The 26,465-nt window shown below is 49.3% G+C and overlaps 1 protein-coding gene across 1 annotated transcript in view; it reads right to left on the reverse strand.

The window, feature by feature from the left end:
* Nucleotides 1-26,465, reverse strand: part of LOC143805900 (cytochrome P450 2C8-like) — a 114,518-nt gene that overhangs the window by 59,930 nt on the left and 28,123 nt on the right. Inside the window, exons 3-6 of the mRNA XM_077285652.1 lie at nt 26,096-26,245; nt 25,052-25,212; nt 22,863-23,039; nt 6,968-7,109 (exon numbers count right to left, since the gene is read on the reverse strand). Coding sequence (XP_077141767.1) covers nt 6,968-7,109; nt 22,863-23,039; nt 25,052-25,212; nt 26,096-26,245 — 630 coding nt within the window. The remainder of the gene's footprint in view (nt 1-6,967; nt 7,110-22,862; nt 23,040-25,051; nt 25,213-26,095; nt 26,246-26,465) is intronic.

Here is a 26,465-nt window from a genome sequence, read left to right on the forward strand (position 1 = left end):
GGTTACCTTTAAAATTGGTTCAATTAGGCTTCGGCCTACACTCTGCTCCCCCTGCAGAGCCTGGGCTCTAACACCGCCAGTTGGTGCCCGGTACTGCTAGCTGCACAGAGAAAAACACCCGCCAATGTGTCAGTGGGGTTCAGCACTGCCAGCTGTTCCCCTGCTGTGTAGCCGGCAACGTGTCCTGCAACAGCCACGCAGACACAAAGCTGCCGCCAGTGCAGGCTTCGGCCTACACTCTGCTCCCCCTGCTGACCCTTTGCTCCAACATTGCTAGTTGGGGCTCTAGGAAGACAAGCTTGAATAGGTCCCCATCCTGGTTCCAGCACCGTCAGCTGTTTCCGGGCAGAGCCTTTGGCTTAGGTGCCTCCCTCTGGGTATCCGAGTTCCACCAACGTCAGGTGGTCCTTGGTAGTGCTTTCAGGCATGGGTACCTCCTGCTTAGTAACCGGGTTCCAGTAACGTCAGCTGGTCCTCGGTAGTTCCATTGGCTCTTGGACCTTCGGCTACCCATCCGGGTTCCAGTACCGTCAGTTGGTTCTCGGCAGTGTCTTTTGTTCTTGTACCTTCTGCTCCCCATCCTGGTTCCAGTACCGTCAGCTGGTTCTGGGCAGAGCCTTTGGCTTAGGTGCCTCCCTCTGGGTATCTGAGTTCCACCAACGTCAGGTGGTCCTTGGTAGTGCTTTCAGCACGGGTACCTCCTGCTTAGTAACTGGGTTCCAGTAACGTCAGCTGGTCCTCGGTAGTTCCATTGGCTCTTGGACCTTCGGGTAGCCATCCGAGTTCCAGTTCCATCAGCTGTTTCTCGGCATTTTCTCAGCCTACTTGTACCTTCTGCTACATTTCCAAGTTCAAGACCCTAAAGACGACGACCCGGAAGACCACCCCTAAGATGACGACGACACCAGAGACGACAACCACTGAGATGACAACGACCCTGGAGACGATGACCCTGAAGACCACCCCGATGACGACGACCCCGGAGACGACGACCCTGGAGACGACGACGACCTGGAAGACCGAGAAGCAGAAGAACAAGAGGCTGCAGAACAAAGAGCAGAAGAACATTAAGCATAACACTAAATATCAGAGCAAAAGATATTATCTAAATTATAAGCAGAAGAAGACTAAGCAGTGTATGGGGGTGAGTCCGTTCCTCCTCGTGGTGCCCCTGGATAAAGCCTGATGCTGCAGGCCAAACTGAACGCGGACAAATCTAACCGTTTTGTGACAGGCAGAACGGAAGGTGTAATCTTCAAACTTTTATAGATAACAACTACGGGAATGCTTGTCACAAATAAGAATATGATGAAGAATTTGAATATGAAGAAGATAATAGTAAAATAAAAAGAATATGAACAATGTAAAAAAAAAAAAAATAGGTAGAAGATGAAGAAGAAGATGAATAAGGTGAAGAAGTTGATGTCAAAGAAGCTGATGATGAGGATAATGAAGAAGAAAGTGTGGGAAAAGTAAAAAAGAAGGTGAAGGGTGTGGAAGTAGTGAAACATCAATATCTGACAAAATAAAAAAAAAATTAACATAGTCAAAATCTTTCTAACGCCGAACGTCATAAAAAACAAAACAAAATCCTGCTATTCTATTAGATTGGGCTAAACCTCTGTGCCTTTAATGTCTCCGCCACGTCCCCCAATACATCCTACATTATTCTTAGTTGTTTTCCTTCATGTAGAATGAACCTACAAGTTAAGAAAGGGTTTATTTTAATTCCGATATTTTGGTCCCATTGACTTGCATTGGGATCGGGTATCGGTATCGGATTAGATCCGATACTTTGACGGTATCGGCCGATACTTTCCGATACCGATACTTTCCGATATCGGAAGGTATCGCTCAACACTAGTGTCGACCCATTCACCACTCGTACCGTAACTGGTTGCGTAACCAGGGGTATTGCGTGATGTTGGGCGAAGGCGGAAGACATAAAATTGCCCTCCGCCCCAGAGTCCACGCAGAGCTCTACTGAGTGGGAAGATGATCCAATAATAATTGTCCCCTTATAGGACAATTTTGAGGCAAACGTCGCCGTATCTAGTGTACCTCCACCGACTACCACTAGAGGCTGACGTCTCCTCGACCGCTGGGAACATCTTGTGGCAAGATGTCCAGACTGCTGGCAAACATGACAGATAGTGTTGAGCATTCCGATACCGCAATTATCGGGTATCGGCCGATACTTGCCGTATCGGAATTCCGATACCGAGATCCGATACTTTTGTTGTATCGGGAATCGGTATCGGGACCATATTAATGTGTAAAATAAAGAATTAAAATAAAAAATATTGATATACTCACCTCTCCGACGCAGCCTGGACATCACCGCTGGTAACCGGCAGCCTGCTTTGTTTAAAATGAGCGCGTTCAGTACCTTCCATGAAGTCACGGCTTCTGATTGGTCGCGTGCCGCTCATGTGACCGCCACGCAACCAATCACAAGCCGTGACGTCATCCCTCAGGTCCTAAATTCCTAATTCTAGGAATTTAGGACCTGAGAATTACGTCACGGCTTGTGATTGGTCGCGTGGCGGTCACATGGGTGGCCGCGACCAATCAGAAGCCGTGACGTCATCTAAGGCCCTGAACGTGCTCATTCTTAAGAAGGAAGGCTGCCGGAAAGAAGCAGGGCGCGTCTGAGGGTGAGTATATACCTAATAGGAATATACTCACCCTCGGCTTCTTTCCGGCAGCCTTCCTTCCTAAGAATGAGCGCGTTCAGGGCCTTAGATGACGTCACGGCTTGTGATTGGTCGCGGTCGCCCATGTGACCGCCACGCGACCAATCACAAGCCGTGATGTAATTCTCAGGTCCTAAATTCCTAGAATTAGGAATTTAGGACCTGAGGGATGACGTCACGGCTTCTGATTGGTCGCGTGGCGGTCACATGAGCGGCACGCGACCAATCAGAAGCCGTGACGTCATGGAAGGTACTGAACGTGCTCATTTTAAACAAAGCAGGCTGCCGGTTACCAGCGGTGATGTCCAGGCTGTGTCGGAGAGGTGAGTATATCAATATTTTTTATTTTAATTCTTTATTTTACACATTATTTTGGTTCCCAGGGCCTGAAGGAGAGTTTCCTCTCCTTCAGACCCTGGGAACCATCAGGGATACCTTCCGATACTTGAGTCCCATTGACTTGTATTGGTATCGGGTATCGGTATCGGATTAGATCCGATACTTTGCCGGTATCGGCCGATACTTTCCGATACCGATACTTTCAAGTATTGGACGGTATCGCTCAACACTAATGACAGACCTTGGGTGACCAAGCAGTCCGGGACTTAGAACCCGCTCGAGACACCTCCCTGGACTCATGTGACTCAGGAAACTGGACCGGAGATTCCAGAGGTTTGGCGAAGGTGGGAGCCAGCTCAAACCTCTGCCCACACTGGGCTCGCTCTAACCTGTGCTCGTTAAAACGGAGGTCAATACGGGTAGAGACAGATATTAACTCCTCCAGTGTGGCTGGAATCTCCCTAGTGGCCAGAGCGTCCTTAACGTGATCAGCCAGCCCCCTCCAAAATATGGGGATAAGGGCTTTATCCAACCACTCCAGCTCTGAAGCTAAAGTTCAGAAACGGATGGCAAATTGGCTGACCAAGGACTCACCCTGAGTTAATGCCAGCAGTTGGAGCACCATATCATGGGTGACTTGAGGTCCTAGGAAGACCTGTTTCAGAGTGCTCAGAAACAACGGAGCACTCTGCACCACACAATCGTCACACTCCCACAGCACTTTCCAACGCCCTGTCCGACAAGAGGGACACAATAAATCCCACCTTAGCCCACTCTGTAGGAAAACGTGCAGCCAGTAGCTTGAGGTGAATAGAGCACTGACTCACAAATCCCCTACAAGATCTGCTTTCTCCAGAAAATTTTTCTGGCAGCGGGAGGCGCAAAAATGTCGGAACAGGGGTGGCAATGGACAAGGTTGCTGCAGCCACGCTAGCAGCCTGTACAGCAACTACGGAAATATCCACATCTGAGATTGAGCTCTCGAAAGCAACCTACCCTCCAGCTGCTGGATATACCGCAAAGATTGCTGTATGTCCGCCATTTACTAGCCAGACCCTGGCTCTAGTATTATGTTAGGGCTAGCAGAACGCACCAAATGAATATATAGATTTTTTTATGATAGATGCGTTCGCAGCCCGGGGTCCACCGTGCAGGAGAACCTGCTGCTAGCAAATAGCGGAACTAAATGGCGGTGTTAGCTAACTCTGTTACTTCACAGAGCAGCCGTGAACTCAAAGCACTGCGCCCTGTTAGACTCCACAGAGGCACAGGCTAACTGCCTAAACAAGAGCAGTCAGTGGTCATGCATGTACACGAAACTCCTCGCCGGAGGTGCCAGCATTCTAGGGGCTTATTTCGGCCAGGTCCCTGAATACCCAAGCATACAAACTCCTCGCCGGAGGTGCCAGCATTCTAGGGGCTTATTTCAGCCAGGTCCCTGAACACACTCATACAAGACCACACTGGCACAAAGTACATAAATAAAGAGCAATACTAGCACATGGCCGTGCGGCTATGCGAGCCTTAAATAGTTGCAGCACGTACAGGACCTTCCAGAAAGGACCAATGAGAAGCTGCCACAGAGTGTGAGCACCTACAGGACCTTAGCTGCAGTGTCTGATCATGTGACCCTCGATCTCCACTGAGAGATCTTACTCTGGGCATGCTCAGAACGAGAAAAGCAGGACTTAGTCCCAGAAGCGTCTGCTCGCCGCTGCCCAGCACTGACTTCAATGGCAGAAGCAGGAAAAGCAGCAGTAACTCTCTGTACAGAGTCAGACTGAGCGAGACGCTGGGACTGACGTCTCCGCTGAGCAGACTCCACTGCAGCAGGAGAAGAATGGGAGACCGCAGCGGAGATGGCCCGAGATTCCCCCTGTGCAGAGACGGGAACTCGAACCCTAACAATGCGTGTTAACCTCATTACCACTTCAACTTGACCTGTGGAAGATGGTATTAAGGATGATAGTTGTGAACTATAAAAAGGGGATATGCCTGTGTTACAAGACATCCAAGCGATCCAAAGAACCAGAGACTCTCTACAAAACCACACCGAGGAACACTCTACAAGACAGCAGTCAGCCATGACATCATGGCCCAATCACAAGGGACACAGATTTGACATTCTACAGGATGCCAGCTTAGGGGACCATGGCTCAGGCTGAAAGAATACACATTTGCTCCATTGACCATCACTGAATCCATGGATACGTTTGGACCCACCGTCACCTGATTCCATGGAAATGTTCAGAGAAGCCAGGTTGTGATCCTCCCTCCTACATGGCGTTGTACCTCAATGGACTGTCAGCTTCCTAAGCTTGTTTTTACGTCATTGCCTCCTCTCTGTTCCTGCCACAGGTGGGATAGTTGGCCCTGGAAGCTCTGAAATCACAGTTGTTTTTTTCCCTGTGAGTCAACTGAACGGTGAGTCTCTTTAATTTTGCAACATCTTGGGTATTTTGCTGGGACTGTTCTATGTGTTATTTGTCTGTTTTGTGGTTCAATAAAGTATTACCACACTGTTTTACCCTCACCCTGTGTTGTCTGAGTAGAATTATGCCCAAGGTAAAAGGAGAGCGGGCATTCTTTGGGATCATACCTGGTCCATATGGTTTTGACTAGCGGACCACAGCAATCGCTGACCCCCTGTGTATCCATATGTATGATAGATGCAAGTTCCACTTCCAGACTCCTACTGTACCTGTTAGGAGACTGGTGGGTTCTTCCCTCTTAATCAGTACTCCAGAGGGGAGAAGACCCTGCATGTGGCTTTCTCCATTATAGACTGCCAGTTTAATATCATTGTTATACAACAGATTGGCAACTCCCATTATCTGAAATGGAGAGAGACAGATTCATAGGCAGCTACTTCTAACTAATATACACCTTTATAAAGTGACAATTAGTGGTCAAGGGATGCCATTGTCTTAATATATGGGGGTCATAGATGGCTATAAAATACATAATTTGTACTTACTCATCCCTGCTCCCAAGCTGCTCCTCTTTGCTCTGATTTGACAGAAAACTATGCAGCCATATTGTTGGAGACCATCAGCAACGGCACCACAGACCACATTTTTCTCCCAGGCTGTGTTTTGTAGCTTATTAAATACATCCTTATGCTTCCAATTCCATAGAAATATTTTTTGTGGATTTAAATAAAATTCTTGAGATTAAATTTCTTATGTTGTTTCATCACAAGCCATTTTATGCAAAAAGCATTGCAGACGGAGGCACAATATGGCGTCACACAGAGAGAAGGTTGAGGTTCGTGGTGCTGAAGCTGTCAGTACTTTGACAGCTCAGTGACCAGTCTAGTGCAGGGGTGTGCTGAGCTGTGGGCATTTAGATTGACAGCTTGGCTGTCCAATCTGAGACTGGGAGCTACTGGCTGTCTCTAGGTGTTCATTGTCCTAGGTGATTGTCCAGCTACTTAGCTTTGCTGTTAGTACCAGACCTCTGCCAAGCGTAGCTTTATCTAAGTGTGGTTGGTTTTTTTCTGTGCTAGATGATCTTTCGTTGCCTAACCTTGGACCTTGCTATGACCATCCGTCTGTTTAACCCTTGTGTTCTGATCTCCTATCTTGGTATTTTGACCTTGGTCCGTTACCTGACTATGCTTTTATCTCTTCCCTCTGTTTACGACGTATCCTCTTGGCTTTTGCCCTCGGACTCCTTGACTATCCCAACTCATGTCTTGTCTGTATGAAATGACTCAGCATCATATTTATGTTCTTTTATTAAGCAAATTAAATACAGATAACATTTTAATTTTCAATATGAAACTCCTAGGCTCCAATGCAAAATCTTTAACAAGATCACCAAGGCTACCATGTACCCTGATGGGCAATGCTAAAATTCTACCACTACTCGTGCCATGATGCTATGAGAGGACTTTATTAAATTATATAAAAATACATTAAAATTATTACCTTGTATTTCTGGATATTTCATGAGTATAAGAAAACCGTATCTCAAAGTCAAACTTGTTGTTTCTGTTCCAGCAAGGAATAAGTCTGCTATTGTTGCCTGTAGATTCTCCTCACAAAATTCTGTATCTTGATTCTTTCTTTCCTACAAAAAATAAATAAAACTCACCATTATTTTAAATATGAAAATTTATCAAAAGCCTTTAAGCTCTTTAAAGATGAAATAAGAGTCAAAACAAGAGCAATGAAAAGGAATGATTGATTTCAGAATTTTGCAGAAAGGTTTGATTCATAGTGCATATATTTTTTGTGAATCATGACACTAAAAAGCCTCTAATTGCCCAGAAAACATGTATATAAAACTGTGACATCTGATAGGACTGTATTGAACTGTAATTTGAGGTTTATAAAGCCTTAGTAATGTCCAAGTGACCTCAACCTTTCTCTCTAGGAAAAAACAGATGGTAACCAGTAGTAACTAACTGCTGTATTTGAGTGATGTGTACCGGTCTAATTTTGGACTATTACAACAACAAAGTATACAAAATATTTTATTTTACAGTTCGCATATTAAAGATATTTTTCTTTAAGATGTAAAAAATGTGGCTTGCCCATCTTACGTTGCAAGAATCACACTTTCTATGACTCACAAGCTATGGATGCAATATTTTCTATTAGTATCAAAAATAACACTGTGGGGTTTAATATTGCCCTATTTTACAGTAGGTAAAGAATGAATAAAAAATGCTTTTATTAAGGTTCTGTTACTACAGATTATCACATATCAATCTATTTGCTGTCACACTGAATACAGGTCCAGCACTTCACTATTAGTGTTGAGAATTCCGATACCGCAAGTATCGGGTATCGTCCGATACTTAGCGGTATCGGAATTCCGATACCGAGATCCGATACTTGCCGCGTATCGGATACCGGAATCGGAAGTTCCCAGGATTCAAACTGCACAAATTTGCATGAATTCAGCCAATGAGAATGATTCCAAGTGTGGGCACATCCTATTCAGCATGGAGGGCATGAAACTACTGGCAAGGCTGTGATTGGCTGCTGAAATGATGTCATGCTGCAGTTTAAAAGTCGCTGGCGCCATTTTGCGCTCACTCTGCTGTGAATTCAGTTAGTGACAGGACGCTGTTTGCTGACTGAGGGCCAGTTTAGAGATAGCGATTTGCTTCATTGTTCTTTTCCAAGGCTAATTTAGCAACCGCTGTGTTCACCTACTAATCACCTTGCTTTTGCCTTGCAGCGCTGTTTTCACAGCGATCTGCAAGGTCTGTGTGTGTGTGTGAGTGCAGCCCACTCTCTAGTCTGTGTGCAGCCATAGGCCATAGCTGGTTGTATTCAGTTCAGGGAGGGTGGTTCATTGCCTCATACTGTTCTATTTTTTTTTTTTTTTCAAGTAGTGTAGTCTGCTGCTCATTTTTTCTAATAATTCCTATTAGTGACTTTCCACCCGTATCCAGCTAACTTGTGGAAAAACACTACATAGGATAAAGTAGAGGAGGTTTTTTGGGCCTTGCAGCGCCGTTTACGGCTGTCTGCACAGTCTCCGTGTGACTGCAGCTCGCCCTGTAGTCTGTGAGCAGCCATAGCCTGGTTGTATCCAGCTCAGGGTTCTTCACTGCGTCATACCGTAAAATCAATTTTCCTTTTGTTTTAAGTAGTGCAGGCTGCTGCACATTTTTTCAAAAAATTCCTATTAGTGTCTTTCCACCCGTATCCAGCTAACTTGTGGAAAAACACTACATAGGATAACGTAGAGGAGGGTTTTTGGGCCTTGCAGCGCCTCTTAGGGCTGTCTGCACGGTCTCCATGTGAGTGCAGCTCTCTCTGTTGTCAGTTCAGCCCCCCAAAAATAAATAAATAATAAAGTTCACCAAACACACCACTTTACATTTCTGTAGGCCACATTAGCTCATATTAAAGTCTAGTCCACACTTTAGAAAATTAGTGTTTCTTATACCTGTTAGGACTCGGAGCTGTTCAGGAATAAGCACACAAAGCCGTTAGTACTTTTCTGCTTATCTTTATCAGTCAACCAAGATGAAGAAGGCAAGGAGTAAGGCACATGGGCGTGGGCGCGGAGCAGGGAGAGGACGTGGGGATTCTGTGCCTGCTGCGGGCACTGGTGACTCCTCAGCACCCAGTTTCACCAGGGAACAGTCCTTCATGCGCAGCTTTGTCGCAGAGCGCCGTACACCGCTGCTGAGTGAAGAACAAATTGAAGCCGTTGTCGGATGGATGGCAGCTAACGCATCGACTTCAATTAGTGCCACATCCTCTCAGACACAGAGCACTGGAGAGCACCCATCTGTCTATTCACCACCTGCCAAATTGCCCAGGCAGACAGAGAGCCCAGGACAGGAGCCGTCTCTACTTCTGTTCTCTGAATCTCTTGGCTTGGAAACAGGGGGCCAACCAAGCAGCATTGGAGAAATGGAAGAAGAGGCAGGGTGCAGTGATGCCCAACAGCTTTTTCTCTCTTCCTCTGAAGAGGCGGGTGGGCCAGTGCCTCCGGTCACCACATCGCAGGACGCATCCGCTGATGACACTCAGGTGCCACTTTCTGGTGCATGCTCTGCTGCTGAGACTACCCAGGAGGAGCAGTTGATGGCAGAGGGTAGTGTAGATGATGAGGTCCTTGATCCATCTTGGCGTGAGGGACAGGAAGGTGGTGGGAGCAGCTCTGAGGAAGAGATTCCCCGAACGGGCCAAAGAGGGAGAGGGAGGGGGAAGACTGCGGATCCTGCAGCCTCCACTTTGGCACCCGTTAGGAGCATGTCTCTTCCAAAAGCCAAAAAGGGCGCTCCCAAGACTTGCAGTGCCTGGTCCTTTTTTGACACAGTTGCAGATGACATTTGCTATGTCAAATGCAAGGTGTGTAATTCCACCCGCAGCACCACGTTCCCAGTCATCCACACACTCCCAGCCCAGTCTACAGCCATCGGTAGTACAGGCATGGGAGAAAAGGTGGCCTTTCTCGTCAAACCACCCACGAGCACAGGCTCTGACTGCAGGCATTGCCAAACTTCTGTCACTGGAAATGCTGTCATTCAGGCTGGTGGAGACTGACAGCTTCCGTGACTTGATGTCATTGGCAGTCCCACAGTACAATGTGCCCAGCCGCTTTTACTTCAGCAGGCAAGCTGTCCCTGCCCTGCACAAGCATGTGGAGGGACACATAAAACACGCGCTACTGAACACCGTCAGTAGCAAGGTCCACCTCACCACCGATGCGTGGACCAGTCAACATGGACAGGGGCGATACCTTTCCCTCACTGCCCATTGGGTTAATGTTGTTGAGCCGGGTACAGATCGTGCGAGTGGCGCAGGACGTGTCCTGCCCACTCCAAGGATTGCAGGAATCCATTCTGTACGCATTGACTCCTCCTCTTACACCAGTTCCTCAGAATCATTGCTGCAGGAGCCGTCACAGTCCACCTCCACATGGACCCGTGATGAACGTTTACCTGTTACGACCGACATGAGCACAGCCGTGTCCAAACGTCAACAGGCCATCTTGAAATTAATTTCTTTGGGGAATCGAAGCCACACAGCGCAGGAGCTCTGGAATGCCATCAAGCAGGAGAGCGATGTGTGGTTTGTGCCAGCGAATCTCCAGCCAGGCATGGTAGTGTGTGATAATGGCCGAAATCTGGTGTCAGCTCTGGGCCTCGGCAACCTCACTCACATCCCATGTCTGGCACATGTGCTCAATTTGGTCGTGCAGAGTTTTTTGAGGGACTATCCGGATCTTGATGCACTGCTGCATAAGGTTCGCCTAGAGAGTGCTCACTTGCGGCGTTCCAGCACGGCAAAATCGCGCATTGCGGCCCTGCAGCGCCGATACCGCCTGCCGGAACATCGCATCATATGTGACCTACCTACCAGGTGGAATTCCACGTTACATATGTTGGAGTGGTTGTGTGAGCAGCAGCAAGCTGTAATGGAATGGAGTACCAGCTGCATCAGGCGCAAAGAAGTCGCACTCCGCGCCGTTCAGACTTCACAACCACAGAGTGGGCCACTATGAAGGACGTCTGCCAGGTTTTGCGTCCCTTCGATTATTCCACGCGGATGGCGAGTGCAGATGATGCACTAGTCAGCATGACTGTCCCCCTTATCTGCCTGCTTGAAAAATCACTGCAAGTGCTAAGGGATGATGTTGTGGAAGAGGTGGAGGATGAGGATTCACCATTTCCATCATCTTCTGGACAGTCAGCACCACGTGGTTCCTCACAAACGCGTAGGCAGGGGACACTTTGTGAGGAGGATGAGGAGGAGTCAATGGAGGAGGAAGACATCCGTCCAGAGGAGGGAGTTACACAATTGTCCAGTACTCAGTGTGTACAGCGAGGGTGGGGTGATGACGAGCGGGCAGAGATCACGCCTCCAGCAGGGGACAGCATTTCTTGGCGAGTTGGCAGTCTGCAGCACATGGTGGATTACATGCTGCAGTGCCTGAGAAACGACCGCCGCATCGCCCACATTCTCAACATGTCTGATTATTGGGTGTTCACCCTCCTCGATCCTCGCTACCGGGACAACGTAGAAAGCCTCATCACACCGTTGAACCGGGAGCGAAAAATGCAGGAGTACCAAGACACACTGGTGAATTCCATCATCTTCTCCATTCCAACTGAGAGAAGTGCTGCTAGTGCCTTACAAAGCAGCTCAGTGCGTCCAGGCAGTGGAGGAGGCTCTGCGCAAAGAGGGAGCAGAAGCAGTGCCTCTGCCCAAGGCAAGACCAGTATGGCCCAACCGTGGCACAGTTTTGTGTGCCCGCCACAAAAGTCTACACCATCACAGACGGCTCCAGTCAGCAGGAGGCAACGGTTTCGTCAGATGGTGACAGACTACATGTCTTGCCCTCTTGCTGTACTCCCAGACGGCTCTTCCCCTTTCAAGTTTTGGGTCTCAAAGCCGGATACATGTCCAGAGCTAAGCCAGTATGCATTGGAGGTGCTGGCTTGCCCTGCGGCTAGTGTATTATCGGAACGCGTCTTTAGTGCTGCAGGTGGTGTACTAACTGACCGTCGCATGCGACTATCCTCCCATAACGTTGACCGGCTTACTTTCCTGAAAATGAACAAGGCCTGGATCTCGCAGGAATTTGCCACTCCTCTTCCTGATTAAATAATTAGGTGACTGTCTACAGTATCCAGGTCTCCTGTTGTGTTCATCTTTCTACCACCTGAACTTAAATTCCTGGGCTCCAACACCGCCAGTTGAGGCTCAGAAGTGCCGTCTGCACAGTCAAAACATACGACCCAGTGTTATTGGGTTTCAGTAACGTCAGCTGATCCCCAGCTGTGTAGCCGGCAATGTGTCCTGCGACTGCCACGCTGACACAACAACTTAAATGTAAGGGAACCTGTTCCCCCCCAAGGCGTTTGTTACTGAAAGAGCCACCTTGTGCAGCAGTAATGCTGCACAAGGAAAAGGTAGCTATTTTTGTTTTGCTCCTTGCACGCGCAGAACATAACACTTATAAAATGTGTCCACTGATACCGTAAAACCGTCCCGGAGGTGGGACTTTCCTTCGTAATGTGACGCAGCACAGCTGTCATTCTTACCCCCCGGCGACGTGCGCCGGCTCCTCAGCGTTGTTTGATTCTGTCTCGAAGCCTGCGCTGTTATGTTATCCCTTGGCCAGGCACACTTAGCGCTGCCCGTCTTCTGACATCATTTGGTGTCAAGCTGGCTGCGCCTGTGCGGCCGCGCTGGCCGAGATCCCGCCTCGCAGTGTCTTCTGATTTAATCCCACTGCAGGCCTGAGATCCATGGACATGCGCAGTGCATATCTGAACCTCCGCCTCTCATTCATCTCCCTACACCTTCTTCAGACTGTGCGCTGTCAGCTGATCCCTAATAGCATGCCACGGCCGTGACGCCGCACAGTCTGAAGAAGCCGTAGGGAGGGGAGTGAGAGGCGAGGATATGCACTGCGCATGGCCACGGATCCCAGGCCCGTGGTTAGATTACATTAGATGACACTGCGAGGCGGGCTCTCGGCCAGCGCGTCCGCACAGGCGCAGCCAGACTGACACCAAATGATGTCAGAAGATGGGCAGCGCTAAGTGTGCCTGGCCAAGGGATAACATAACAGCGCATGCTCCGGGACGGAATCAAACAACGCTGAGGAGCCAACGCACGGCGCCAAGGGGGTAGGAATGACGGCTGTGCTGCGTCATATTACGAAGGAAAGTCCCACCTCCGGGACGCTCTCACGGTATCAGGGGACACATTTTATAATATGTGTTTAGTTCTGTGTTTGCAAGGAGCATAATGAAAAGAGCCACCTTTTCCTTTTGCATCCTTTGTGCTGCACAAGCTGGCTCTTTCAGCTACAAACGCCTTGGGGGGGGGTTAAAGGTTCCCTTTCAACTTTCTCCAATCGGGCTTCGGCCTACACTGTGTTCCTCTGCTCCTCCTGCTGTCCCTGGGCTCCAACACCGCTAGTTGTTGTCCGGAAGTGCTCTCCGCACAGTCAACAGTCGCTCCTCTGTTATTGGGGTTCAGTAACGTCAGCTGTTCCCCAGCTGTGTGTGTGGCAATCCCTCCTATCTCCTCCACCTCCTCCTCCTCATTATGCTGTCCCTGGGCTCCAACACCGCTAGTTGTTGTCTGGAAGTGCTGTCCGCACAGTCAACAGTCGCTCCTCTGTTATTGGGGTTCAGTAACGTCAGCTTTTCCCCAGCTGTGTATGTGGCAATCCCTCCTATCTCCTCCACCTCCTCCTCCTGCTGTCCCTGGGCTCCAACACCGCTAGTTGCTGTCCAGAAGTGCTGTCCGCACAGTCAACAGTCGCTCCTCTGTTATTGGGGTTCAGTAACGTCAGCTGTTCCCCAGCTGTGTGTGTGGCAATCCCTCCTATCTCCTCCACCTCCTCCTCCTCATCCTGCTGTCCCTGGGCTCCAACACCGCTAGTTGTTGTCTGGAAGTGCTGTCCGCACAGTCAACAGTCGCTCCTCTGTTATTGGGGTTCAGTAACGTCAGCTGTTCCCCAGCTGTGTGTGTGGCAATCCCTCCTATCTCCTCCACCTCCTCCTCCTCATCCTGCTGTCCCTGGGCTCCAACACTGCTAGTTGTTGTCTGGAAGTGCTGTCCGCACAGTCAACAGTCGCTCCTCTGTTATTGGGGTTCAGTAACGTCAGCTGTTCCCCAGCTGTGTGTGTGGCAATCCCTCCTATCTCCTCCACCTCCTCCTCCTCATCCTGCTGTCCCTGGGCTCCAACACCACTAGTTGTTGTCTGGAAGTGCTGTCCGCACAGTCAACAGTCGCTCCTCTGTTATTGGGGTTCACTAACGTCAGCTGTTCCCCAGCTGTGTGTGTGGCAATCCCTCCTATCTCCTCCACCTCCTCCTCCTCATCCTGCTGTCCCTGGGCTCCAACACCGCTAGTTGTTGTCTGGAAGTGCTGTCCGCACAGTCAACAGTCGCTCCTCTGTTATTGGGGTTCAGTAACGTCAGCTGTTCCCCAGCTGTGTGTGTGGCAATCCCTCCTATCTCCTCCACCTCCTCCTCCTGCTGTCCCTGGGCTCCAACACCGCTAGTTGCTGTCCGGAAGTGCTGTCCGCACAGTCAACAGTCGCTCCTCTGTTATTGGGGTTCAGCAACGTCAGCTGTTCCCCAGCTGTGTGTGGCAATCCCTCCTATCTCCTCCACCTCCTCCTCCTGCTGTCCCTGGGCTCCAACACCGCTAGTTGCTGTCCGGAAGTGCTGTCCGCACAGTCAACAGTCGCTCCTCTGTTATTGGGGTTCAGTAACGTCAGCTGTTCCCCAGCTGTGTGTGTGGCAATCCCTCCTATCTCCTCCACCTCCTCCTCCTGCTGTCCCTGGGCTCCAACACTGCTAGTTGCTGTCCAGAAGTGCTGTGCGCACAGTCAGCAGTCGCTCCTCTGTTATTGGGGTTCAGTAACGTCAGCTGTTCCCCAGCTGTGTGTGTGGCAATCCCTCCTATCTCCTCCACCTCCTCCTCCTCATCCTGCTGTCCCTGGGCTCCAACACCGCTAGTTATTGTCCGGAAGTGCTGTCCGCACAGAGCCAAACACCTCGCCAATGTGTTAGTGGGGTTCAGTAATGCCTGCTGCTCCCCTGCTGTGTAGCCGGCAACGTGTCCTGCAACAGCCACGCAGACACAACAACTTAAATTTAAGGGAACCTGGAAGCCACCCCCCCCCCCCAGGTGTTTGTTACTGAAAGAACCACCTTGTGCAGCAGTAATAATGATGCAAAAGGAAAAAGTAGCTCTTTTTGTGGTGCTCCTTGCACACTCTGAACTTGACACTTATGAAATGTGTCCCCTCACACCGTTAAACCATCCGGTCGGAGGGACTTTCCTTTGTCATGTGAAGCAGCACAGCTGTCATTTTTACCCCCTTGGCGCCGTGCGCCGCCTCCTCAGCATTGTTTGAATCTGTCCCGGAGCCTGCGCTGTTATGTTAGCCCTTGTCCATGCACACATTTTGCGCTGCCCATCTTCTGACATCATTTGGTGTCAGGCTGGCTGCGCCTGTGCGGCCGCGCTGGACGAGATCCCGCCTCATAGTGTCTTCTGATTTAATCCCACTGCGGGCCTGAGATCCATGGACATGCGCAGTGCATATCTTAACCTCCGCCTCTCTCTCATCTCCCTCAGCCTTCTTCAGACTGTGCGCCGTCAGCTGATCCCTAATAGCATGCCACGGCCATGACGCCGCACAGTCTGAAGAAGCTGGAAGGAGGGGAGTGAGAGGCAAGGATATGCACTGCGCATGCCCATGGATCACAGGTCCGCAGAGTGATTACATTAGATGACACAGCGAGGCGGGATCTTGGCCAGCGCAGCCGCACAGGCGCAGCCAGCCTGACACCAAGTGATGTCAGAAGATGGGCAGCACAAAATGTGTGCATGGACAAGGGCTAACATAACAGCGCAGGCTCCGGGACAGATTCAAACAACGCTGAGGAGGCGGCGCACGGTGCCAAGGGGGTAAGAATGACAGCTGTGCTGCGTCACATGACAAAGGAAAGTCCCTCCGACCGGACGGTTTAACGGTGTGAGGGGACACAATTCTTAAGTGTCAAGTTCAGCGTTTGCAAGGACCATAATTAAAAGAGCTAAGTTTACCTTTTCCAGCATTAGTGCTGTACAATATGGCTCTTTCAGCTACAAACCCCTGGGGGGGGGTTAAAGGTTCCCTTTCAACTTGCTCCAGTGCAGGCTTCGGCCTACACTATGCTCCTCCTGCTGACCCTGGGCTCTAACACCGCCAGTTGGCACCCAGATGTGCTAGCTGCACAGAGAAAAACACCAGCCAATGTGTCAGTGGGGTTCAGCAACGCCTGCTGTACCCCTGCTGTGTAGCCGGCAACGTGTTCTGCAACAGCCACGCAGACACAACAGACCTAAAGCTGCCGCCAGTGCAGGCTTCGGCCTACACTCTGCTCCCTCTACTCCTCCTGCTGACCCTGGGCTCTAACACCGCCAGTTGGGGCCCAGAAGTGCTGGCTACACAGAGCCAAACACACGCCACTCTGTCAGTGGGGTTCAGCACCGCCAGCTGTTCCCCTGCTGTGTAGCCGGCATCGTGTCCTGTAACAGCCACGCAGACACAAGAACTGAAATTGAAGGGAACCTGTCCCCCCTCCCCCAGGTGTTTGTATGTTTTACAGCCACCTTGTACAGCAGTAATGCTGCATGTGTGCAAGGTGGCTCATAAACTTATTCTCCTTGCACACGTGGAACAGAACACGTCTACAATGTGTCCCCTGAGACCATTAAAACGTCCCTGAGGTGTGACTTTCCTTTGTAATGACACGCAACAACCCCCTTGGTAGCACAGCCCTTCTTCTGACATCATTGTTTGGCTGGCTGCGCCTCTGCTGCTGCCCTGCCCGACACAACGCCCCTCGATGTCTTATTTATTTTGACTGCGAGGGTGTGATTGACGGGCATGAGCAGTGCTTATCTTCGCCAGGCTGTCACTCTGCTCCTTCCGCCTTCTTCAGACTGTGCGGCTTCATGGCCGTGGCATGCGTTAAGGGATCAGCTGACGCCGCACAGTCTGTAGCAGGTGTAAGGACACGAGCGAGAGGCGCACATATGTACTGCGCCAGGCCATGAATCCCAGCCCCGCAGTGTGAAACACTGTAAAGACACTGCGGGGCTGGGATTCATGGGCATCGCGAAACGCACCAGCCGACATGAAATGATGTCAGAAGACGGGCAGCGCATGGCCAAGGGATAACGCAACAACGCAGACTCCTGTACAGCAAAATGCGATGCTCAGGAGGCCGCGCCAAGCACCAAGGTGGTATTTTTGCCAGCTGTGCTACGTCTCATTACGAAGGGAACTCCCGCCTCCAAGACAGATTGACTGTATAAGGGCCAAAATGTTGTACGTGTTTCATTCAGCTTGTGCAAGGAACAAAATTAAAAGAGCAACCTTTGACTTGTGCAGCACTACTGCTGCATAAGCTGTGGCTCTTGTAGTTTGTAACCCCTGAGGGGGGGTTAAAGGTTACCTTTAAAATCGGTTCAATTAGGCTTCGGCCTACACTCTGCTCCACCTGCAGAGCCCGGGCTCCAACACCGCTAGTTACTGTCCGGAAGTGCTGGCTGCACAGAGCAAAACACACGCCACTCTGTCAGTGGGGTTCAGCACCGCCAGCTGTTCCCCTGCTGTGTAGCCGGCATCGTGTCCTGCAACAGCCACGCAGACACAAAGCTGCCACCAGTGCAGGCTTCGGCCTACACTCCGCTCCCTCTCCTCCTCCTGCTGACCCTGGGCTCTAACAACGCCAGTTGGGGCCCAGAAGTGCTGGCTGCACAGAGCCAAACACCTCGCCAATGTGTCAGTGGGGTTCAGCACCGCCAGCTGTTGCCCTGCTGTGTAGCCGGCATCGTGTCCTGCAACAGCCACGCAGACACAAGAACTGAAATTGAAGGGAACCTGTCCCCCCTCCCCCAGGCGTTTGTATGTTTCACAGCCACCTTGTACAGCAGTAATGCTGCATGTGTGCAAGGTGGCTCAGAAACTTATTCCCCTTGCACACGTGGAACTGAACACGTCTAAAATGTGTCCTCTGTGACCATTAAACCGTCCCTGAGGTGTGACTTTCCTTTGTAATGACACGCTGCAACCCCCTTGGTAGCGCTGCCCGTCTTCTGGCATCATTGTTTGGCTGGCTGCGCCTCTGCGGTCGCCCTGGCCCACACAACGCCCCTCGGTGTCTTATTTATTTTGACTGCGAGGGTGTGATTGATGGGCATGAGCAGTGCATATGTTCGCCTGTCCCTCATCTCCTTCGGCCTTCTTCAGACTGTGCGGCTTCATGGCCGTGGCATGCGACAAGGGATCAGCTGACGCCGCACAGTCTGAAGCAGGTGTAAGGACCCGAGTGTGAGAGGAGAACATATGTACTGCGCCAGGCCACGAATCCCAGCCCCGCAGTGTTTTAACAATGTAAAGACACTGTGGGGCTGGGATTCATGGTCATCGCAAACCGCAAAGGCCAACATTAAATTATGTCAGAAGACGGGCAGCGCTAACAGCGCAAGGCCAAGGGATAACACGACAGCGCAGACTCCTGTGCAGCAAATAACGACGCTCAGGAGGCCGCGCCCAGCACCAAGGTGGGATTTTTAACAGCTGTGCTGCGTCTCATTACAAAGGGAACTCACGCCTCCAAAACAGTTTGACTGCTTAAGGGCCTAAATGTTATACGTGTTTCTTTCTGCGTGTGCAAGGAGCAAAATTAAAAGAGCAACCTTTGACTTGTGCAGCATTACTGCTGCCCAAGCTGTGGCTCTTGTAGTTTGTAACCCCTGAGGGGGGGTTAAAGGTTACCTTTAAAATCGGTTCAATTAGGCTTCGGCCTACACTCTGCTCTTTCTACTCCTCCTGCTGACCCTGGGCTCCAACAACGCTAGTTGCTGTCCGGAAGTGCTGGCTGCACAGAGCAAAACACCCGCCACTCTGTCAGTGGGGTTCAGCACCGCCAGCTGTTCCCCTGCTGTGTAGCCGGCAACGTGTCCTGCAAACGCCACGCAGACACAACAGACCCAAAGCTGACGCCAGTGCAGGCTTCGGCCTACACTCTGCTCCCCCTGCTGACCCTTTGCTCCAACACTGCTAGTTGGGGCTCTAGGAAGACAAGCTTGAATAGGTCCCCATCCTGGTTCCAGCACCGTCAGCTGGTTCCGGGCAGAGCCTTTGGCTTAGGTGCCTCCTTCTGGGTATCCGAGTTCCACCAACGTCAGGTGGTCCTTGGTAGTGCTTTCAGGCACGGGTACCTCCTGCTTAGTAACCGGGTTCCAGTAACATCAGCTGGTCCTCGGTAGTTCCATTGGCTCTTGGACCTTCGGCTACCCATCCGGGTTCCAGTACCGTCAGCTGGTTCTCGGCAGTGTCTTTTGCTCTTGTACCTTCTGCTCCCCATCCTGGTTCCAGTACCATCAGCTGGTTCCGGGCAGAGCCTTTGGCTTAGGTGCCTCCCTCTGGGTATCCGAGTTCCACCAACGTCAGGTGGTCCTTGGTAGTGCTTTCAGGCACGGGTACCTCCTGCTTAGTAACCGGGTTCCAGTAACGTCAGCTGGTCCTCGGTAGTTCCATTGGCTCTTGGACATTCGGCTACCCATCCGGGTTCCAGTACCGTCAGCTGGTTCTCGGCAGTGTCTTTTGCTCTTGTACCTTCTGCTCCCCATCCTGGTTCCAGTACCGTCAGCTGGTTCCGGGCAGAGCCTTTGGCTTAGGTGCCTCCCTCTGGGTATCCGAGTTCCACCAACGTCAGGTGGTCCTTGGTAGTGCTTTCAGGCACGGGTACCTCCTGCTTAGTAACCGGGTTCCAGAAACGTCAGCTGGTCCTCGGTAGTTCCATTGGCTCTTGGACATTCGGGTAGCCATCCGAGTTCCAGTTCCATCAGCTGTTTCTTGGCATTTTCTCAGCCTTCTTGTACCTTCTGCTACATTTCCAAGTTCAAGAGACTAAAGACGATGACCCGGAAGACCACCCCTAAGATGACGACGGCACCAGAGACGACAACCACTGAGATGACAACGACCCTGGAGACGATGACCCTGAAGACCACCCCGATGACGACGACCCCAGAGACGACGACCCTGGAGACGACGACGACCTGGAAGACCGAGAAGCAGAAGAACAAGAGGCTGCAGAACAAAGAGCAGAAGAACATTAAGCATAAGACTAAATATCAGAGCAAAAGATATTATCTAAATTATAAGCAGAAGAAGACTAAGCAGTGTATGGGGGTGAGTCCGTTCCTCCTCATGGTGCCCCTGGATAAAGCCTGATGCTGCAGGCCAAACTGAACGCGGACAAATGTAACTGTTTTTTGACAGGCAGAACAGAAGGTGTAATCTTCAAACTTTTATAGATAACAACTACGGGAATGCCTGTCACAAATAAGAATATGATGAAGCAGTTGAATATGAAGCAGATAATAGTAAAATAAAAAGAATATGAACAATGTAACAAAAAAAATAATAGGTAGAAGATGAAGAAGAAGATGAATAAGGTGAAGAAGTTGATGTCAAAGAAGCTGATGATGAGGATAATGAAGAAGAAAGTGTGGGAGAAGTAAAAAAGAAGGTGAAGGGCGTGGAAGTAGTGAAACATCAATATCTGACAAAATAAAAAAAAAATTAACATAGTCAAAATCTTTCTAACGCCGAACGTCATAAAAAAAAAAAATTCCTGCTATTCTATTTGATTGGGCTAAACCTCTGTGCCTTTAATGTCTCCGCCACCTCCCCCAATACATCCTACATTATTCTTAGTTGTTTTCCTTCATGTAGAATGAACCTACAAGGAAAGAAAGGGTTTATTTTAATTCCGATATTTTCGTCCCATTGACTTGCATTGGGATCGGGTATCGGTATCGGATTAGATCCGATACTTTGACGGTATCGGCCGATACTTTCCGATACCGATACTTTCCGATATCGGAAGGTATCGCTCAACACTATTCACTATATATCACTAGCACTGCAAATCACACTTTTAATATACCGTATATACTAGTGTATTAGCTGAGTTTTTCAGGACATTTTTTGTGAAGAAAACGCCCCTCTAAGCTTATATACAAGTCACGGTACAGAAAGCCGGTGGGGGAAAGGAGGGCGGCGGAGCAGCGGGTTCCAGGAGCGGGCGCACACATCATACTCACCTACCTGCATGCCCTCGGTGCTGGCACTGCATCTCTTCCAGCCACCCGCGCCTGTCTGCAGCTCTACCAGTGCTCAGCGGTCACGTGGTACCACTCATTAAGGCGATGAATATGGACGTTTCTCCATTCCCATAGGCATGGAGCGCATATTCATCACCTCAATGAGCGGTACCACGTGACCGCTGAGCACAGGAAGAGCTGCAGGCAGGCACTGGCGGCCAGAATTAGATTGCCAGCAGTGCCAGCACCCAGGGCGCGCAGGTATGTGAGTATGAAGTTTTTTTTTTGTTTTTTTTCAATAGGAAACATGCAAACAAGGATAGGGAATAAGGAGGCATGCATACAGGGACGGAATGGGGGAGGCATGCATACAGAGACAGAATGAAGGGAGGCATTTATACCTGAACAGGGAAAGGGGAGGCATTCATACAAAGATGGAACGTGGGAGGCAAGCACACAGGGACTGAATAGGGGAGGCATGCATACAGGGACTGAATAGGGGAGGCATGCATACAGGGACTGAATGGGGGAGGCATGCATACAGGGACAGAATGGGAAAGGAATGCATACAGGGAAGGAATGGGGGAGGCATGCATACAGGGACTCAACGGGGAGGCATGCATACAGAGACAGAACGAAGGGAGGCATTTATACCTGAACAGGGAAAGGGGAGGCATTCAAACAGAGATGGAACGTGGGAGGCATGCATACAGGGACTGAATTGGGGAGGCATGCATACAGGGACTGAATGGGGGAGGCATGCATACAGGGACTGAATGGGGGAGGCATGCATACAGGGACTGAATGGGAAAGGCATGCACACAGGGAAGGAATGGGGGAGGCATGCATACAGGGACTGAATGTGAGAGGCATGCATACAGGGAAGGAATGGGGGAGGCATGCATACAGGGACTCAACGGGGGAGGCATGCATACAGGAACTGAACAGGGGAGGCATGCATGCAGGGAAGGAATGGGGGAGGCATGCAGACAGGGGCAGGGATGGGGGGCATTCATACCAGGACAGGAAAGGGGTAAGCATGCAAAACAATGACAAGGATAGGGGAGGCATGCAGACAGGGACAGGGATGGGGAGGCATTCATACCAGGACAGGGAAGGGGGAGCCATGCATAGCAGAACAGGGATGAGGGGACAATGCATACCCGGCTTATACTCGAGTCAATAAGCTTACCCAGTTTTAAGTGGCAAATGTAGGTGCCTCGGCTTATACTCCGGTTAGTTTAAACTCAAGTATATTCGGTACTTGAGCACTGAATTAGTACATCACATTCAGATTAGGTATTTTTTTTATCCCTACGTGGAAAAATCTGTGCTCTCTGACCTCCTGTCCCTACACAGTACAGGCCGCATATTGTGCTTTCTGGCCTCCCCCCATATTCTATAGTAGCCGTGATAACCTTCCTCATTGGCTGAGTTAAGTAATGTGATAGCTGAAGGACATTAACGGGAAGCCTGTGCAGCCGCACTTGATATTATTCCACTTTCTAAGCCTTCAGCAGTGTTAAATGGCGACTTTGCATGTTTGGATTTGAACTTGTGAGTTTCTGCATATTTCAGGAAATTTGACTCAAGGTCAGTTTTCTGAAGATCAATTCATTCACGTTTATTTCAAAGCCGTTTTTCAAAGCTAGTTGAATTTTAATTTCCTTCAAATCTCAAAATATCTAACATTATCAAGAAACGTACCTCCTCCATCTTCATGAGAAAGCAATCTATGAAGTCGCGAGGGCAGTTTTCATCCAGGGTGGCGCGATGTGTCTCTGTCATCTCCTTAATAAATTGCTTCCAATTATTCATAATTTGAATGATCCTCCGATGAGGACCAGGAATGTGGGACATTATTCTTGGGAACATGAAGAGGAGCTTATTAAGAGAAGAAGTGATAGAAAAACATGATTTTACTATTATTTTGTTACGTCAGTGTCATATTTAAATTCTATGCCCTACTTTTTGAAAATAAGTTGCTGATGATACAGTGAATCTACACTTAAAAATCATACATGTCCCCATGATTTCAGACTTCAAATGGCCCATTGCCCCAAATCAACAAAACCTTCATGACAGAATTCTGGCATTAAAAAGCTTCAAAAAGACCCAATTTTTGAACAAAGACCATTTTGCCCAGTTCTGACAAACTCAGCAGACCTGGGAGTGGGGTGTGACGTGCAAGACAACTCTATCTCGTCCAATTTATGATGCATGGTAGCGATATTTATGCCACAAATCTTAGTATGGTCTCTAACTGGAATAAGCTTTGTGGCAAGGTGGATACGGACGGGCATGCCACCTTGTGCCTCACTTGATTCATTAAGAGGTGTGCCCCTCTTAAGCATTCAAGTGCCTTGGACTCCACCTTTTCTCTTCATCAAGATCAATGTAAAAATAAATGCCAGTCTTGTTGAATCGGGCTCCATGTTCCCTGTTATTTTCCCCCTATTTTTGTCAATATACCGATATAGAGGTGAGCCTCCCACCAGGGCAGTGGCGTACTCGGTTACTGGGTTCGGTCGCAATTAAAGAGGTGGTCACAGTGGCAGCGACTCGGTCCGTGGCTCTGAGTGCTCAAGGAAAAGGGGGGAAAGGTCTTTAAAGGGTTTAATAAAGTTTTTGTTTGTGACGCCACCTGTGGTTCTCGGTCAGCGGGGACCGACACTGCTTAACAGGGTTCTCTGGGGTGATGTTAATGCAGCAAAGATAGTGACGCTTCCCACAGGTGAAGCGAAGTCTCCAGGGCTCCCAGTGTGTCGGGCAGGAATGGTGTATGCCGGAAAATAAATGGAGGACACAGAGTTGTAACGTCTTTACTTGGTTTACTGGTGGTAGTAGGCCACAGTCTAGGGTACCATGAACAGGTGGTGATGTCGTCCGGCTGGCCTGGAGGCAGTGGTGGATCCCTCTACCAGGCGAAGTCCGTAAGCCTTCCTACTCCTGCTGGTATGCGAGGTCCTTGCTGCCTGTAGCTTGCTGGCAAAGTCCTCCCTTTCCTGTCCTGGGACAGTTATCTATATGGTGGGCAGTGTGAGCATTTTTAGAGGGTCTCTATTACGACCTGGGCTCCTTGGATACTGCTGCACCTTCAGGTCTGGGTGCAGGCAAATTACATAAAGTCCTATGCCCTCTGGTTCTGCCATGCGACCTGGAGTTCAACACAGCCTCAGGCTCCTGGTGCCCTGTTTCTGTGCTTTGGCCCAGAGGGTGCCCGGTCACAATTCCCCTCCAAGCTTTTTCCTTCTCCTGTGCTTCTTTCCTCTGATGCTCACTAACATGTAACCCTTCAAGTTATCTTCCTTTCCTGGAGCTGCAGCTCACACGCCTGCTGCACGGCCCCACTGGTCCTTTTCACTGCTCTCTTCCACTTTCTGCCAGGAGCTGCAGACTCCCATATCTACTCAGCTATACTCCTTTCTTACCAGCTCCACCCAAGCTGATGTTCCCAGACAAGCTCCTCTCTGGCAATCTCTGTCCAATTCTCTTCCTTTCCAAGGACTGCACCACTTTTTCGTGCATGCACGGCAGCTCTGCTCTCAGTCCTCACTCCTCCATTGTCTCTTCAGACTCATCTCTCTGGTCTCCCTGGACCAACTGACTAACTCCTCCTCCAGACCAGAATACTTAAAGCTGGGAAAGCTCCTCTGAATCCAGGTTCAGAGCTACCCCTTCAGGCCTGAATTCAGAATGTGTTGTATGTAGGTGCGTTACCCGATAATGGGAATCCTCCTTGCCTCAAAGAATGATATCACCCTCCCCAAAGGGAAGGCAACATCACTGTAACAACCAGTTACCTGGGGTGTTACACAGGTCTGACAGAATGGAATATGACTGCAAAATAGGACAACATAGAGTTTGGTTGTAGTTGGTAGCATGCAATTATTTACCTGTCCTGAAGTGCTGTTCAACAGCTCTGTAATTTCATTAAAAAGTGAAATGAGGGTTAAGAATGTTTTGTCTTCATAGTCAAATCTTTCACCAAATACAATGGAGCAAATGACATTGGAAACAGTGAGTCGCATTATATGAACTGGATTAATTGGAGAGTCTGTAGGGGAATATAACCATGTGGTCAGTCATTACTATACAATGCAATACATATAGTAAGAAAATATGGACAATGGCAAACTTTACACAGTAGGACTTCAGATCTATAGTGTGTTGTGACATGTGAGCTCATGGTAAAGTTAACTGTACCCATCAGTGGATAAGCCATTGAGCTAATACTGCAGTGAGTATTCGAACAATTTTTTATTTGTACACAGAGAAAAAGAATGATCGATAATGGTATATTTCACCATAACTAATCTTTTATTTTCCCAGTCAATCTTTTCATATTCCTAGGGACCAGGGTTCCCAACCATCCAGAAGTTTCAAAAAAGTCTGACCGCTGGATGAGATAGTCCTGCTTTACAGACCTGTTTGAATGCGGGAATCGTTTGTCTGCAATTGTGATCACACAGCTCTGTGAAGCAGAACAATCTCACCTAGGGGTCAGACCTGCAAAAGCAAGGGGAAAATCACTGACACCCTTCTGTGCTTTCGGGAATCTGCTCCCTGCGCTAGCTGTCAGACCAATGAGGGTTCAGCGCAGGGACCATACGTTGTACACACTGAAGTTGGGCAGTTGGGGGGAACTCATATTATGTCAGGAACTGTGCATGCTTGGCCAGCTGATTAGTCAGTGGTTGGTCAGTGGGAGGACAGAATGGAATAATGCCAGGGAGTGCTTGCTTCCAAAGATGAAACCTTGTTATTTTTTTGATTGGAGTATATTTTTGAATAAATGTAACTTACAAAACTATTTATTTCCACCTTTTCTGCTGAGTTTATTATGGTGGCACAACCCTTTAAGTTGTCAAACTCTGAAATGATGGTCCAGGTTGAGAGATGCTGGTTCATAGATAGTGTAGTATATAATTAGCACCCACCTTTATCCTTTATAAATTTCTCGGTGAGACATTTGGCCTCTTCTTGGATTCTTTCTTCGATGCTTCTTTTTCCCATTCCAAAATTTCTCAAAGTTGTTAAGGAAAATCGACGAAGAATTTTCCACCTTTCTCCATTGCTTGCAATTACCCCTGTAAGTTCAATCATTTGGTTAAATAGTTTCTAAATCTAGATTGTGGAAGTTTGTATTCTAAGTCTTTATTTGCACAGTAGACCTTATTATAGTAGCTAGAGCAGCTTGAGTGAAACAGGTCAGCTTTCTTGGTTTCCATTCTCCATTTTACAAGCTACTGTTTCCAACTGATAACCATGCCCTGACAAAGGTTACAGGCCCTACACACCTGTCAGGTC

Source organism: Ranitomeya variabilis, chromosome 2 (genome assembly GCF_051348905.1).
Source record: "Ranitomeya variabilis isolate aRanVar5 chromosome 2, aRanVar5.hap1, whole genome shotgun sequence".
Taxonomy (NCBI): Eukaryota; Metazoa; Chordata; class Amphibia; order Anura; family Dendrobatidae; genus Ranitomeya; species Ranitomeya variabilis.